Below are 13,464 nucleotides of genomic sequence, written 5' to 3' on the forward strand. Positions count from 1 at the left end.
ATAACTAAATATGTTCCTTGGGAGCCAACGTATTTATACATCAGTCTTATAATATAATCAGGAATTTTATACATCAGTCTTATACTATAAAAATGAATACGCAAAAACAGTAAGACTATTTTTTCAAAATTTAAATGTATCTTTCTTCAATGATTTATCAAATATAACACATATTTTCTGAATAAAATGTATACAAAACATTCATATAGGAAATTATCCAAAACAATGTCCTCCTTGATATACATTCGATTCACATTAGCATATGAGGTATTTCCATATCCTCCGAGATTGCTTTGACTAAGACAACTCACCCAATTGGGAACTGAGGCTTTTCACATCGGAATTGAATCATGCCGTGTTTTTAACCTGTGCACAAAGAGAGGGCGTTGAGCTTTCCCCTGTGCTGCTCCAATATTTGTCAGAAAAAGTCAATTAGGAATACAGTTGTTATCAAAAAATCATTGTGGAAAAAGGCTAACCCCTGCGTGAGTGATTGATTTTTAATGCATATGACTGCATGTCTCAAGAAATTGCTCCAGCCGGTTCACAACGTTCCATATAACCAACCAATGGTATAAAGTTCAGATCTCATCGCGTGTGGAGAGGACATTGGAAGAGATCCCTGAGGTCACCGTCTAGGTATCCTAAGAGGGACAATTGAGGGTTATTCCACAACCTCTCTGGTACCCTTGCACCTCACTTAAGTCCGCTGTTTCTAGATAAAATGGTGACTATACCTGGCCACATGTGGTTTCTCCTTGCTCTGACAATATGAAACTGTGCTTGGGCATTTCAGACACCACAGCTGGTATGAGGTCGCAGTTGCCCACATTGATACAGCTGATTGGCGTGTGATAGCTTTAATCGGGAACAGGGATGTGGTACCTAGCTTCTGATGACCGAGTCTCTGCATTTGATAATTGCACCCCTTATGTCTATTGCTTGTATCTCTGGCCCAATATTTTTGCAATACTAACATGTCAGTGTCACAGCTGCACTCCTGGATCTCACACGATAGTGTGGCCCTGGCCAAAGTCACCAAAAAACCAAATGCATTCCCCACCGTAACGGTCAGACATCATAGTGGCCACAAAGGGCACAGCCATCTTCCCCGAGCATCTGACACCTGAAGTCTGAAAGGTATGGGTCCTCTCCACAAGTTGGAGGTAAGGCACTCTAGTGGCAAAACCCATGGGAGTGTTAACACAGATCCTGGAATGTTTTTTTAGGACCTGCCATTGCTGGGACAATGGGAAAGGGTACCTGCAACAGCTTCAATCATACTTTGGGATGGCCCTAGGCAACCGAGGTGCAATTCACACTCAGGCAGGCATGACACAGGGAGGAAACTCTGGCATAGGATATCCGTACCTAGATATTATATGGGCAGCATTACATTTGCTTGGCTTGTCACCTCCTTTGTTAAAACTTTTTTAGGTATGTTATTAAATGTCTTTTCAATGTAGAGCTCCTCTTAAATTAACTTGAATTACTTAATTTAGTGCATTGTTATCTTGTCCAACATTAATTCGACATGGCTTCATGAAAAGTTATCAAGTTCAAATTTGTGATGTCATTTCTTATGGCGTCATCAGTGACTAAAGGCCACAAGAAGCAAATTCCATCACCGCTATGATTTTTATGAATTGATGCAACTGTGTCCACAGTCCAATTCCCTTAGAATATTAGTCAGAACAGAGCAAATTCAATCCTGCTGTATTCTATATTTTTCTATTCTGTTTTATACTTTTTTATTCTATTTATGGTTTTATAAATTGCCTGTTACAATTGCAGGCATCCTCGTGCACGCCGAGTTTCTCGTTGTAAACTAAGTTGTCAAATAGCCATGTCTAGAGCTTTTTCTGAAAAGGAAAATGCTCTTCAATAAGGTATATTGATTGCTACCATGTGTTCCAGTTATTTTTGATACTGCTATGCAGGGCCGGACTTGCCGTAGCAGGCACTGGGCATTTCCCCGGTGGGCCGGAGGGGTGGAGGCTGGATTTGTGCCCGAGGGGGCCGGTTTTGCAGCAGTGCTGCAATATCGGCCCCCTGTAACAAAAGCGGGAGCGGTGCTGCCTGCTAGCATCCCCCTCCCCCCGCTCCCAGGGCCGGTCGAGCAGCAATCTGCCAGGGCTGCTTGCTGTTCCCAGTTCGGCCCTGAGAAGGTCCTGCCCCACATCTAGTTTTGTTGATTTTAGGAATAGCCAGAAGCTCTGGGGCAGTGGATAATAACTTACACAAGGGCTTATATGAGGATGATCCTGTTGGAGAAATCATGACTACCACCATATATGACACTATGACAAATGCACAGACTTTGAACTAATTGTATTTTCTGTTGCTTGTATTTGGGTAAAATGTGATACAGAGCATTGTAATAGTCTTAACAACGTGAACAAGTTTTGGCACATTACTCAAAAATCTAGCTGTAGCCATGGAAGAATTGTCCTTTGTACAAATAAAGAAGACATCATTTATATCATAAGACTTTTGAAAATGGCAAGGGTGCAGGTCCCCAGTAGTGTAAATGGATTACTATAGTAGAGCTGAGGCGATCCCATTTGCATCCATTGGATTTAGGCAAATAGCACCATGCCCACAGCATTCTAAGTGATGCAACATGGGCATGCGCAGTGTCAGACACTGTGGTTCATGTTGAATGTAGCTCTAATACAGGTCCTTAAGACATAGGAACATCCAATTATCTCCCTATTGCAACCACTGTTCTGGTGAGTAGCACATTGTAGGGCAAAATGTTCTCATATAAAGAATAATTGCTTATGTTTGCTGCTGTTCTGTGTGACACAGCGTGGAAACTACATATGCTGCATTTATTTATCTTTACATGATCTACAGACTCTTCATCATCCCCATCTTTGAAAATATCGGGCCCTCCACCCTCCAACCTTTGCCACCCATGAGCTGCGATCTTATCACTGTCAGGCAAAGGCCTTGCCACCCCAGCATCAAAAACAGTCTCATCTGGAAACATTAATTTAATCTACCAGCATCACAATACATGCCCTTACCTAGCAATTTACTTGTGCCTGATGAGATGGGCAAGAGAAATGTCAAAAGAAACATCAAGCGAGACATTGGCGATCACCTAGCGAATTTATCAAGTAACACTGACGATAGTACTGTATGTTGCACAACAATAAGGAGCATGGCAGTAGGGGTTAGCAGCTAATCCTACAGCTTCAAAATCAGTGAAAACCTTAAAAATATTAAATAAAGAAATAGCTGGCAGTCCAAACAACTGTAACACACTACGAATTCTATCGGTTCTTCCCTTCATAGGTCTTTAGATTATAGGCTGACGCCAACGGAGCACATTGCATGATGCCATTTCAGAGAATAACACTTGAACACTATATTGCTTTACTATACAGAAGACATATATATGTAAGCCTAAATGAAGTTATTGCTATTACTTTTACCTTAACTAAACACATGTTGGCTGGTTGGACTTTGGTGACTTGAAGATTGGCTAGGTAAACTTCTTTGAACTGAACATCAATACATTTAAGAATTGATTGGATTCTAAGTGTGTCACTGTTGTTTGGAGTGCCGGCTGTCTCTTTTTCCTAATAAGATTATACATTTCTTCTATAAAACTAATTTTTGTAAATAACCAGTGCACATTAGTTGAAGACATCTTCCTAACACTGAGTTCCTTTACTTGAAAAAATGATCAACTTCCAGCCCCCTCTCTTTTAATCACTTCGAGGCCACATTCCAACACAATGATTTCTGTCCACTTACCATCTAAAAAATGTACCCTCCTCTTAGTTCTTCTTCACCTTACATAGATCAATTTGATATCTCCATCCATTACCTTCTGGCAACCTCTAAAATAATCGGAATAATTGAACACTCCAAGATCTTGTACAACACTCCACCATCCATTTGCAGAGGCATTCATATTTCTGATTAACAACCTCGGCTCCTCCAATCTAGTCTGCGCCCACACATTCTTGAATCTCGAAGTCCTTTAAACCAATATCTTCTAGAACAGTCATGCTATTTTGGCAAAATGGCCCTTCATTATCCATTTTATAACTGTGCACTGCCAGGATATTGATATATTGAACTTTTCTATCCCCTTCTCCACATCTCTGCTAAAAAGTATCCTCAAAGCCTTTTTCATCCAGGCAACTTCGTCTTCACTTTTAAAGCATCCTGTAACCAGCTCATTCATACAAAAGGCATACTACTATAATCCAATTCCACCACAGACCCATAGCGATCATTCTTGTTTAGCAAAGCTAACGAAGCTTTTAGTCTCCTGGAAAATAGAATTATTCATTGAAAACATGTCCACTTCCTAATGTGAGATGGGCCAGCTGATACTCTGTCACTTCACTCACATTTTAGCTGCCATTAATACAGTGGATCTCTATTTGCTGCTGAAAATGTTCAGGCTATGCTTGCATGTGTGTTGGCTTTAAATGTGTGATGCTGTTTCTCCAAAATTGCCTCAAGTAGGTTAAATTACATTATTTCCACCCTCCTTCTAAGAGTTGTAATGGCAGTAGCTGAGTATGCGTTCCATTCCGATTCATTTTTAGCAGTCGTTTTTGACTGGTATTGAACATAATCTCGGGTCACTAGTTGTTTTTCGAGCAATACTCCAGTGATACAGAACTTCATTTACATTTGGCTAGCCAAACATCCCACGTATTGAGTCTGTTTGAGACAACCACAGGACCTTACTTGCTTGTCCATTATGTGGTCTACCGTGCCCCCAAAATTAAAATTATCAAAATTCCATCCTTGCCTAACAGCTCTGCTTGTGGACTGGTCCTCATCTCTGCAACTGGCTCTCTGTGAATCTTGGATTTCCCTTTGAGGAAGAGTTTTCCTTCATTAGCAAAATCAACAAAGTTGCCAGTAAATCAACTTAAAAATCAAAATAACTGCAAGCTTTACTTCTGTCTTAATGCATAATAAAGGCATTTGCCCATCTTTCTGCCAGTGACAGCCTGACTCATTTATTTTAATTCAAACTAGATTAACATCTACAACATTGATTAAAAGTAAGACTGCCCATATTTGAGCAGTAGCCTAATCTTCATTCTTAAACACACAGATCATATGCAATATTTAATATTGACTATAAAATGTAAATACTCACTTCGGTCCATTTTGAACTCTACTGTTCTGCCCTACTAAGCTGGAAGATGTTATGTATTATGGTATGTTAAGGGTATTTCTATAGCGCACAAACAACAAAGCGTCTTAGCGTTAGTGAGAAACCCAGAAAAACAGCTGAGAAGATCAGTATAGTTTAAAAACTGTTTTAAAAAGTAGTGTTTATAATTAATGTTGCTGTAGCTCAATTAGTATCAAATGCCATGCCTTGGAAGCTGCATAAGATAATTAAATTTTGCCAAAGGAGGAAGTGTGGATTTTGTAAACATTTAAGAGGAATTTACCACCACAGTGAAGATTACGGGATGTGGAGAAAATAGAAAGTTTGTTAGACAGAAAGCAAGGAGCTTGATAGTTCAGAATCTAGTGTAAAATTAGCAAAGTTTTACATTCAATTCTTTGGGACATTGGAAGCCAATGAAGTTGAATCAAGGAAGGCGAAATGTTGTTCTTAATATAATTTTTAACAATAGTACAGACTGCTGCACTTTGGACTAATGGAAGCCTTCTAATCAGTTTATTATGGAGCACCAGATACGAGGAATAGTTGTAGCCCAGCCTTGACTGGATGAATGAGCGACTGTCTGCTTGCAATAGCAAATAGGAATAAATGGTAACATTTTCTTCTATTTCTTGATCTGCCAAAAGCAAGAACCAGTTTCCTTGGCAATTTGGGGTTCGGGGGCTAATCTGGCATAAAAATAATGCAGAGGTTTTTTATCATACCTGCACGTGCTGGCATGGCTCCTATTATGTTCAGCCAAAAGGAGGGTGGACAGATCACTAGACTGTTCTCAGTGATTATCAAAGAGTTGAATTTAAACATCACTTGTATGTCATCAGCGTACATATGAAAAAAGATGCATATATCTTAAGAAATTAGGCTATATAAAGAATAAATTGTAAGGAGTCCAAAATAGATCCTTATGGCCCTCCCATTTCACTGAGTTGGACAAGAATTGAGCAGAGTGGAAAATAACAGCTTGCTGATGACCGGTTAAGAAAGATTTAAGGAACCCGATGGAGTTATTGTGAAGACCAAAGAGTTTGACAATGTTTAGGGGTATGGAATGATCTAAGGTATTGAATGCTGAGTACAGAGCAAGCAGCACTAATGCCCTAACCTCTCAATAATCCACTCACAAGCATCCATAGATCATTGAGAACAAGAGATGACAAGGTAGGTGTTCTCACCAGGCCTAAAGCCCCTTAGAATAAGGCTCAGGAAATTGATTCTATATCTATAAAAGGTTGCTTTTGCTGAAAGAGACATCTGCCTATTTTGGCTAAAATAAGGAGAAGAGATATTGTAGAATCGTTTTTGACTTTGCCAGGAGATAAAGAGGGCTTTTTAATGGAGGTTTCACAATTGCTGATTTCCAGACGTCTGAGACTTTGCATTAAGTAAAGGACTGATTAAATACAACAACTAGGTCCAGAATTAGGAAGTTTGATAGCCTTTTCATGTTCTTTAAAGGGCAAATATCTTTCAGAAAGCCTGAAATGTCTGCCGAAAGGTTCTGTCATGGGACAGAAAGAAAAAAATATCTTCATCCTGCAAGGACATCATTGTAGAACTAGAAAGGGTCAATTAAAAATCGAGTTTGCAATCAGAGCCAGATCTAATGTTACTGATTTTGGCATGAAATTAGATGCGCTCTTCTGAAATAAGAAATAGTTAGTCATCCATGACCTGTATCAGGATCCCTTATTTAATTCAAGAAGCTCAAAAATGGCACAAATGTTTCACAGCAAAAGGCCCCATATTTTGGAATATCATGACTCCTCAGCCACTGACCTGAACAAGCAATTGCAATACAATAGATCTTGCATTACTGACAGTTTTAGCTATTGGCATTGCTAATAAGAATGCAACGTCAATAGCTCAAACTTTCAGTAATGTGAGTGCTACTGCATTATAAATCAGTTGTGGCACTCGCGCTTTAGCTTTAAACATCTTAAGCTAAAGCGCGGGTGTCACGATTGCTTCAAAAGTAAAGAAATATTTTTTAAATTGCGGCCCACCCTTTTTTCTATTTATTGTCTTTTGTTACAATCATGGGACTCGCGCTTTAGCTTTAAACATCTTAAGCTAAAACGCTGGTGCTGCGATTGCTTCATAAGTAAAGTAATAGACAAAAACATATTTTTCCTACTTCTTTTATTTTGAAGTAATGGCAGTACCCACACTTTAGCTTTAGATATTTAAAGCTAAAGCGTGGGTGCCGAGATTAAAACTAAAGTAAATAAACTGAAAAAAAGGCATGCAATCGCAACGAACAAAAGAAAGGCGCAGTCACCATTATTCCAGCTGAGGCGTGCCACGCTGCTTAAATTTTAAAAAGCGCTGTGGGAGAGTGTGTCCTGCCTGCTGAGTCAGCAGGCAGGAGAAAGCCATTTAAGAAAATAGTGCTCCGAGGCTGTAATTTAGATGTACCAAGTAACAACACATGTAATAAGGGGTGTCCTTGTTGGAGGTTACAAGAAAAGAAAAGGGGTACTAAGGAGGGACTACTAAGCCTATTGACCAATGAAAAGCCACCATTTTCAAATGAATGGGACAGAGCCAATTAAAAAGATGGGCGGAAAGTATCCGGAGCTTCATGCCTATATCCTGAATAAAGCATGTCTCGAAGAGACAGCGCAAGTGCTGCCTAGGCAAGACCTAAAAACTAACTTTTTTGACATCAGAAGCACAATGAAGGACACGCTCTCCTGAATTTAGCCTTTTTATCATCACTGTGTAAGCTCGCATGGTGTCTTGAGGCACAGTCAATTTTGTTTATCTTGGCAGAAGATGCCAAATTGTAATATCCTTTCTATATGTTGTTTTGTGGTTGAGAAGGAAGTGTGGTGCTATGTTGAGTAGAGACAGTCAGGTACACATTTTGAATGGACATTATTTACAATGTAGAGTGGCTTTGATTCTTGAACTACTGTTACATTATAGACCATCTTCTGCCGTTCCAGAAAATGTTGAACTGATTGCAGAGGCTATCCCATCAACGGTGTAGATTGCAAGGAACCTACTGTATCACTTGTGAAATATTACTAGAGTTTGCTTTTGTGGACGCAACCAACATCAATAATATGTCTCCTTTATCCCCAGGTCAAAATGTTAAGACACTTACACCACATCATCTGGGTCCTGTACTTCTTCGTGGTAACCAATGCACAACAAATAGGTAAGCATATGTTACATTCACACCTTCAACACTGTGCTTTAAGATTAATGTGTGTATGGGGATCATTTGTTTCTATGATAATTGTTTGTTTTATGATAATTTTGTGAAACTGATTATTGATAATTGTCGATAATGTGTCGTTCTGTGTTTAGTAGGTATGGGTAGTGTTTACTTTAAAAACAATCTGGATTCTATGTAGTTGTAGATGGAAATCTGTTAATAAAGCTGTTTTTTCCTCCGATGGTCTCCGTTATATCAGTTAACCAAAAAGAGCAAACACTGAATTGTCTATTATTTCACTTGGTGCCACTAGGTGAAAAATATTACTACACTAAAAACAGCTTTCCATCTTCAATTGTATGTTGTAGAATTATCTTCCCTGCCATATCCAGAGTGCAGAGGTTGACAAACCACTGGGGGAAGAGGGCACATGCACAACTTGGCCCCACCTCACCTATTCCTCCTAGTACCCCTTTGAAGTAGCTGGTGTGCTACCATTCACCACATCACCCTTTGGTAAACTCTCCCCTCCATTCCATGTGAAAGTATAAAAATAACAAGTGTGCTTCCAAGCTTTCCACCCAAGCTCAGCAGTACCAGCCCTCCCAGGCCCACATTCCATCAAAAATATGTCGCATCCTCCCACCCTCCCTAATGAACCTCAGCAATACCCTCACCTTACCCCCAACACATAAAATATATCGATGCTTCCACCCTTCTTATCCACCCTCTGCAGGACACTCCCTTTACCCCGATACAGAAATAGCTGCCATGTTTTTTCACCCTCTCTCCCTTCATTCCCGTCTGCCCCCCTCATTGTGAGTGTGGCTAGCCAGCACTGTGTGGACGGCGGCTCTGTGAATGCTGCTCATCGGAGAAGCATAAAATGTCCTGCCAGCCATGGGGGTCTGTACCCCTGAGGCTGACAAGGAAGACAGCCGTCATTGGCTCAAGTGTGCCATCCACATACCCAGCCTTCCCTGTACGCCAGCAGAGGAGAGAGATCAGTGTTCACAAGAGAAACTGACTTTGGAACCTGTTTTTTCATTGATCTGACGTCAATGTGGTGATTAAATGGGTTTAAAAACCTATCTTTTCTTACAGAACAATATTTGTTTGTAGCACATTTATAAGGTCACATTGAACTATATACAGATCACTGACACATCTGTCTAATATCTAGAGTAGTCACACCAACAGACCAACATTTTTACAGCAATGCTCTGTTGCCTCCCGCCCTCAATCCTTTCACCTTATTGTCCAGGTTAATGAAAGAAAGCTGGGAAGTGACCTAACCAATTTCCACCAGCTGCAGTCACGAATTCCACATATTCACATAAAATACATTTTTCATATTTCTACATATCAGAAATTCCACATGATAGTACCCATTGCGTGTTCCTCACTCCTGTATTTAATGAGTTCCAGACATCGCTGTTCATCATGGCTTTAAATAATTTGGAGTTCACGTCTCCCTTACCCCCACATTCGGCAACCATCTTACACCGCCATTATTGTGGTGGGGAAGAGTGACCATTATTTCCAAGAGCAGCTGTTTTCTCGTTGTCTCCATCTTTTACTAATCCTTCTATGCGTTGCTGCAGTGACCCCCTCAATGCATAGAACTGATCACGTGGTGCTAGAGGAAGAAAGACCACGTGGGGTTAACATGCCCTTTCTTAAAGTTTCTAAACTTCTTTTCTCTTAGTCTCCATCTCCACTGCGGGTCATTGTCTGATTCTCCAATGGGCACTTTTATACACCAATATAGATTCAAAATGTATGGGGAACCCAGTTGACACCCAAAGGGCGGACTCTCTATCTCTATAACGGAGACTTATATTCAATTATCATCTGTCAAGCATTCCAAATCCAAGATACACTATATGTTGCACAGGGCTTCAGTCCCTATGCCATCTTCTTGATTCTTTGAATGCTTCCACTCAAGACTGACGAATCCCTGGTGGCTTTGTGAAGTCACAGCCACCCAAAACCCGGTGGGTCACACACTGGCAGTATTTGTGAAATACATTATTGAGAGAGGGGATGAATAACACATAGCGTGACATGTCACAACTTCCTTTTCAATGAACCATGTCTTTTTCATTGAGCCAATGTTGCTTCTCAGCAACTCATTTTCAATCTCCAATATACCTATTTTGTAACCTCACCATAGAGTACAGCCATCACATATCCGCTACTATCTCAAAATAGACAGATACAACTTCACATCCATTTATCCTGTCTTGAAAGCCCTGGTACATTCTCATGTCCTCATGTATGTTCAGATTAAACAAAGAAACGCCTCTTGCGGCCTGCTGCCGCCCCTTATCTATGAGCAGCCAGCAACACCAGGAACAATCCCATATAATCAGATACACCCCTATATAGCTTGGTGCAGCTGCAAATGACCATGATCAGACTCGTGCACAGAGACCACTACTAAATGACAAGTACAGCCTCAGATGGCCAAGTACAGCCTGCTGTATTTTCTAACACCCTTATACATAAACGAATATACTTACATTTCTGGCTGTCCTGAATTGTGCAACTCACTCTGTGGCTCAGAAAGCTTGGAACTGACATAGACATTAGAAGCACAAAACAAATGACTCACATATTGCAACTTTTTAAATGCACATGGAATAGTTCATCTAATCTATTATGTTTTGCAGCCCTAAATCAGTAATGATTATAATTTGTGGCTCCTATATGACTAAATACAGAATAATATATTGTGATTTGTGTCCCTTGGTGGATTTAGCTGAACAGAAACTGAAACACATTTCCTGATATTTGATAGAGCAGATCATGCCAGGCCCCCACCTTCCAATTACGCCATTAGAATCAATTACATTAAATGTGGTGTTATTAGGGCAGGCTGGGATTGGAAGCAGATGGAAGACTAAATATTTAACAAACTTAAAGTAGTTGAAAAAAGGTGAATGATAGGTTTAGAGGTCAGGAAAGTGGATTGAATGCAGATTCAGACGATGGTATATTTCTACTGATGTATGCACTACAGACATCAACACGCTGCAGAATTACTGGTAATATTTTATGATTTATGGGTCCGGAATCTGTTGATGATACATTACCGACTTGTTTGCCATTATTTGCCAAGATGTGATGGACTGCGGGGGTTGGAACTTCTCTTAGAGAAGTGGTCCCACTGGCCTATTAAGACGGGAGTCATGTTTATTAATCTGCGTCCCACAGAAATCCATTCTTTAAAGACTCCTGCTTATGGAAACAGCAACATGACGTATTAACCCTTCTGAAGTCACCCGAGGAGTTGTCAAAACCATGGTGATGCCACTAGGATGAAAACATATTTTGTCTTTGTTGTGGAAAATAGAAATAACCCTTTCAGCCCAGCTTCCCGTGGACTAGCCAAACGGATGCTCAGGGTACAAACTGTATACCTGCTAAGACCATGCCTGCAAATAGAGAAAAGAACATAGAAAGTGTCCATACATTATTCGAAGGACAGCCTTAGGTTTCATGAAAAGGTACAGAGGTCTGGAAAACGGGCTGCTGTTTCTCTGGGCCGAGTATTTTAATATATTTCCCAGTACCTTCTTTAGCTCCAGACAATGGCTGCCCTGTACTCTTGCAATGACGTGCATATTCCAGCACAAGAGGTATAACTCATAAACATCCTGGAAAATATGTTCAGAAAAAAGCAATTAAAAATCTCCGAACATCCGTCAATGAATTATAACAACAAATATCCGACTGAGCAAAACCCACAGATACCAGTACTGACAGTATCGCTGCTAGAAGACTGGGGCCCTGCTAAAGAGACTTTTGAACCCATAATACTTTGGTATGCTGTTTCAGGCTTGGCCGGTTATTATTATTGTTACAAATCCCTTCAGGGTCGGTGAAGATTAGACTTCTCTTGGGACCACTAGTTTATACTCACTGGAAATGTCCCAAGATCATCTTCTGAACTTCGGACCAGATTATGACAATGTGCCATTGCACTACTTAAGAGTCTATCCGTCTGTGGGCTGCATAATTTAAAGTAAATGTGAAATATAGCCTCTTCAGAGGTGCTTTGTCTGCCTCAAAAGATGCCACAAGAACCACCTCTCTCTAACTCCGATACAGCGTCTGGTTCTTCTAATGACAATACATTATACTCAGGGCCACTGGAATTATGCGGCAGGGGAGGGCCAAATTATGTGGCAGGGTTAACTAAACTATCCGGTAAGAAAAGTGAAATTATGCAGTGGCATGTGGCACCTTTCGTGATAGTATTGCTTAATTATTTGGTCATTTTTACACTGACTGGGCATAGGTTGCACCTCATAAGTGCCAGGTTAATACTCAACTATAGCAATAAATAACAGTACGGTGACAAGTCACCTGTTTAAAGGTCCTTCAACTGTGCGGCAACAATTGCTGCTATGTTTATAACTTTTGAACCGTTACCGCCAGAATTTTTTTTTTGTTTAAATCTACAAATGATCGGCAGATGACCGATTAAGTAGCAAATGCTGCAAATCCATTATTATGCAGCGCCGTTAACACACAATCGCATAATTCCAGTTGCCGTGGTTATACGTGAAACATATTCAGTGAATGAATGATATTCTGACACTGCTGGTGATCACCTACCATGGACTCAGTGGATGAAGTTCCAAACAAGGGAAGCTTTCACCTTCAAAAGAAGAACCACTGTGGAATGGATCAGGCATATGATAATCGTATTAAAATAATATGAAGCTCTGGCGCACATTATTCGTGATTGGTGGAAGTTTGGGACATAGTATTGGGTCTGCCTGTAAACTGCGAAACTACTATGATTGCCTCTTTAGTTGATGCCACAGCGAGAAAACTGCAGGCAATTACCCAAACGACCAACTCGAATCTGGTGCTAATTGGACGCTGCTGGTCACTGCTTTCCGGAGATGGCTGTTGACATATGACACCCACTACTTGATGAAAGAATTAGGGGTTTTGCTCCACGAGCTGCCACTGAAAAGGCAGACTCGATGACGCGTTATCTTTCAGCAGTTTATAAACTGGAGTTTGCACCACAAAATGTGGGACTTGCGCTCGCGCGAATGCTTCGCACGTTAACAGCAGCGTGGAGCGATAGTTTGCTCTCGTT

The 13,464-nt window shown here is 40.5% G+C and overlaps 1 protein-coding gene across 1 annotated transcript in view; it reads left to right on the forward strand.

The window, feature by feature from the left end:
- Window positions 1-13,464, forward strand: part of VCAN (versican) — a 164,867-nt gene that overhangs the window by 22,314 nt on the left and 129,089 nt on the right. The window contains exon 2 of the mRNA XM_085632423.1: window positions 8,267-8,342. Within this exon, the coding sequence (XP_085488549.1) occupies window positions 8,273-8,342 (70 nt within the window). The 5' untranslated portion in view covers window positions 8,267-8,272. The remainder of the gene's footprint in view (window positions 1-8,266; window positions 8,343-13,464) is intronic.

Source organism: Triturus cristatus, chromosome 2_1, assembly GCF_964204655.1.
Source record: "Triturus cristatus chromosome 2_1, aTriCri1.1, whole genome shotgun sequence".
Classification (NCBI taxonomy): domain Eukaryota; kingdom Metazoa; phylum Chordata; class Amphibia; order Caudata; family Salamandridae; genus Triturus; species Triturus cristatus.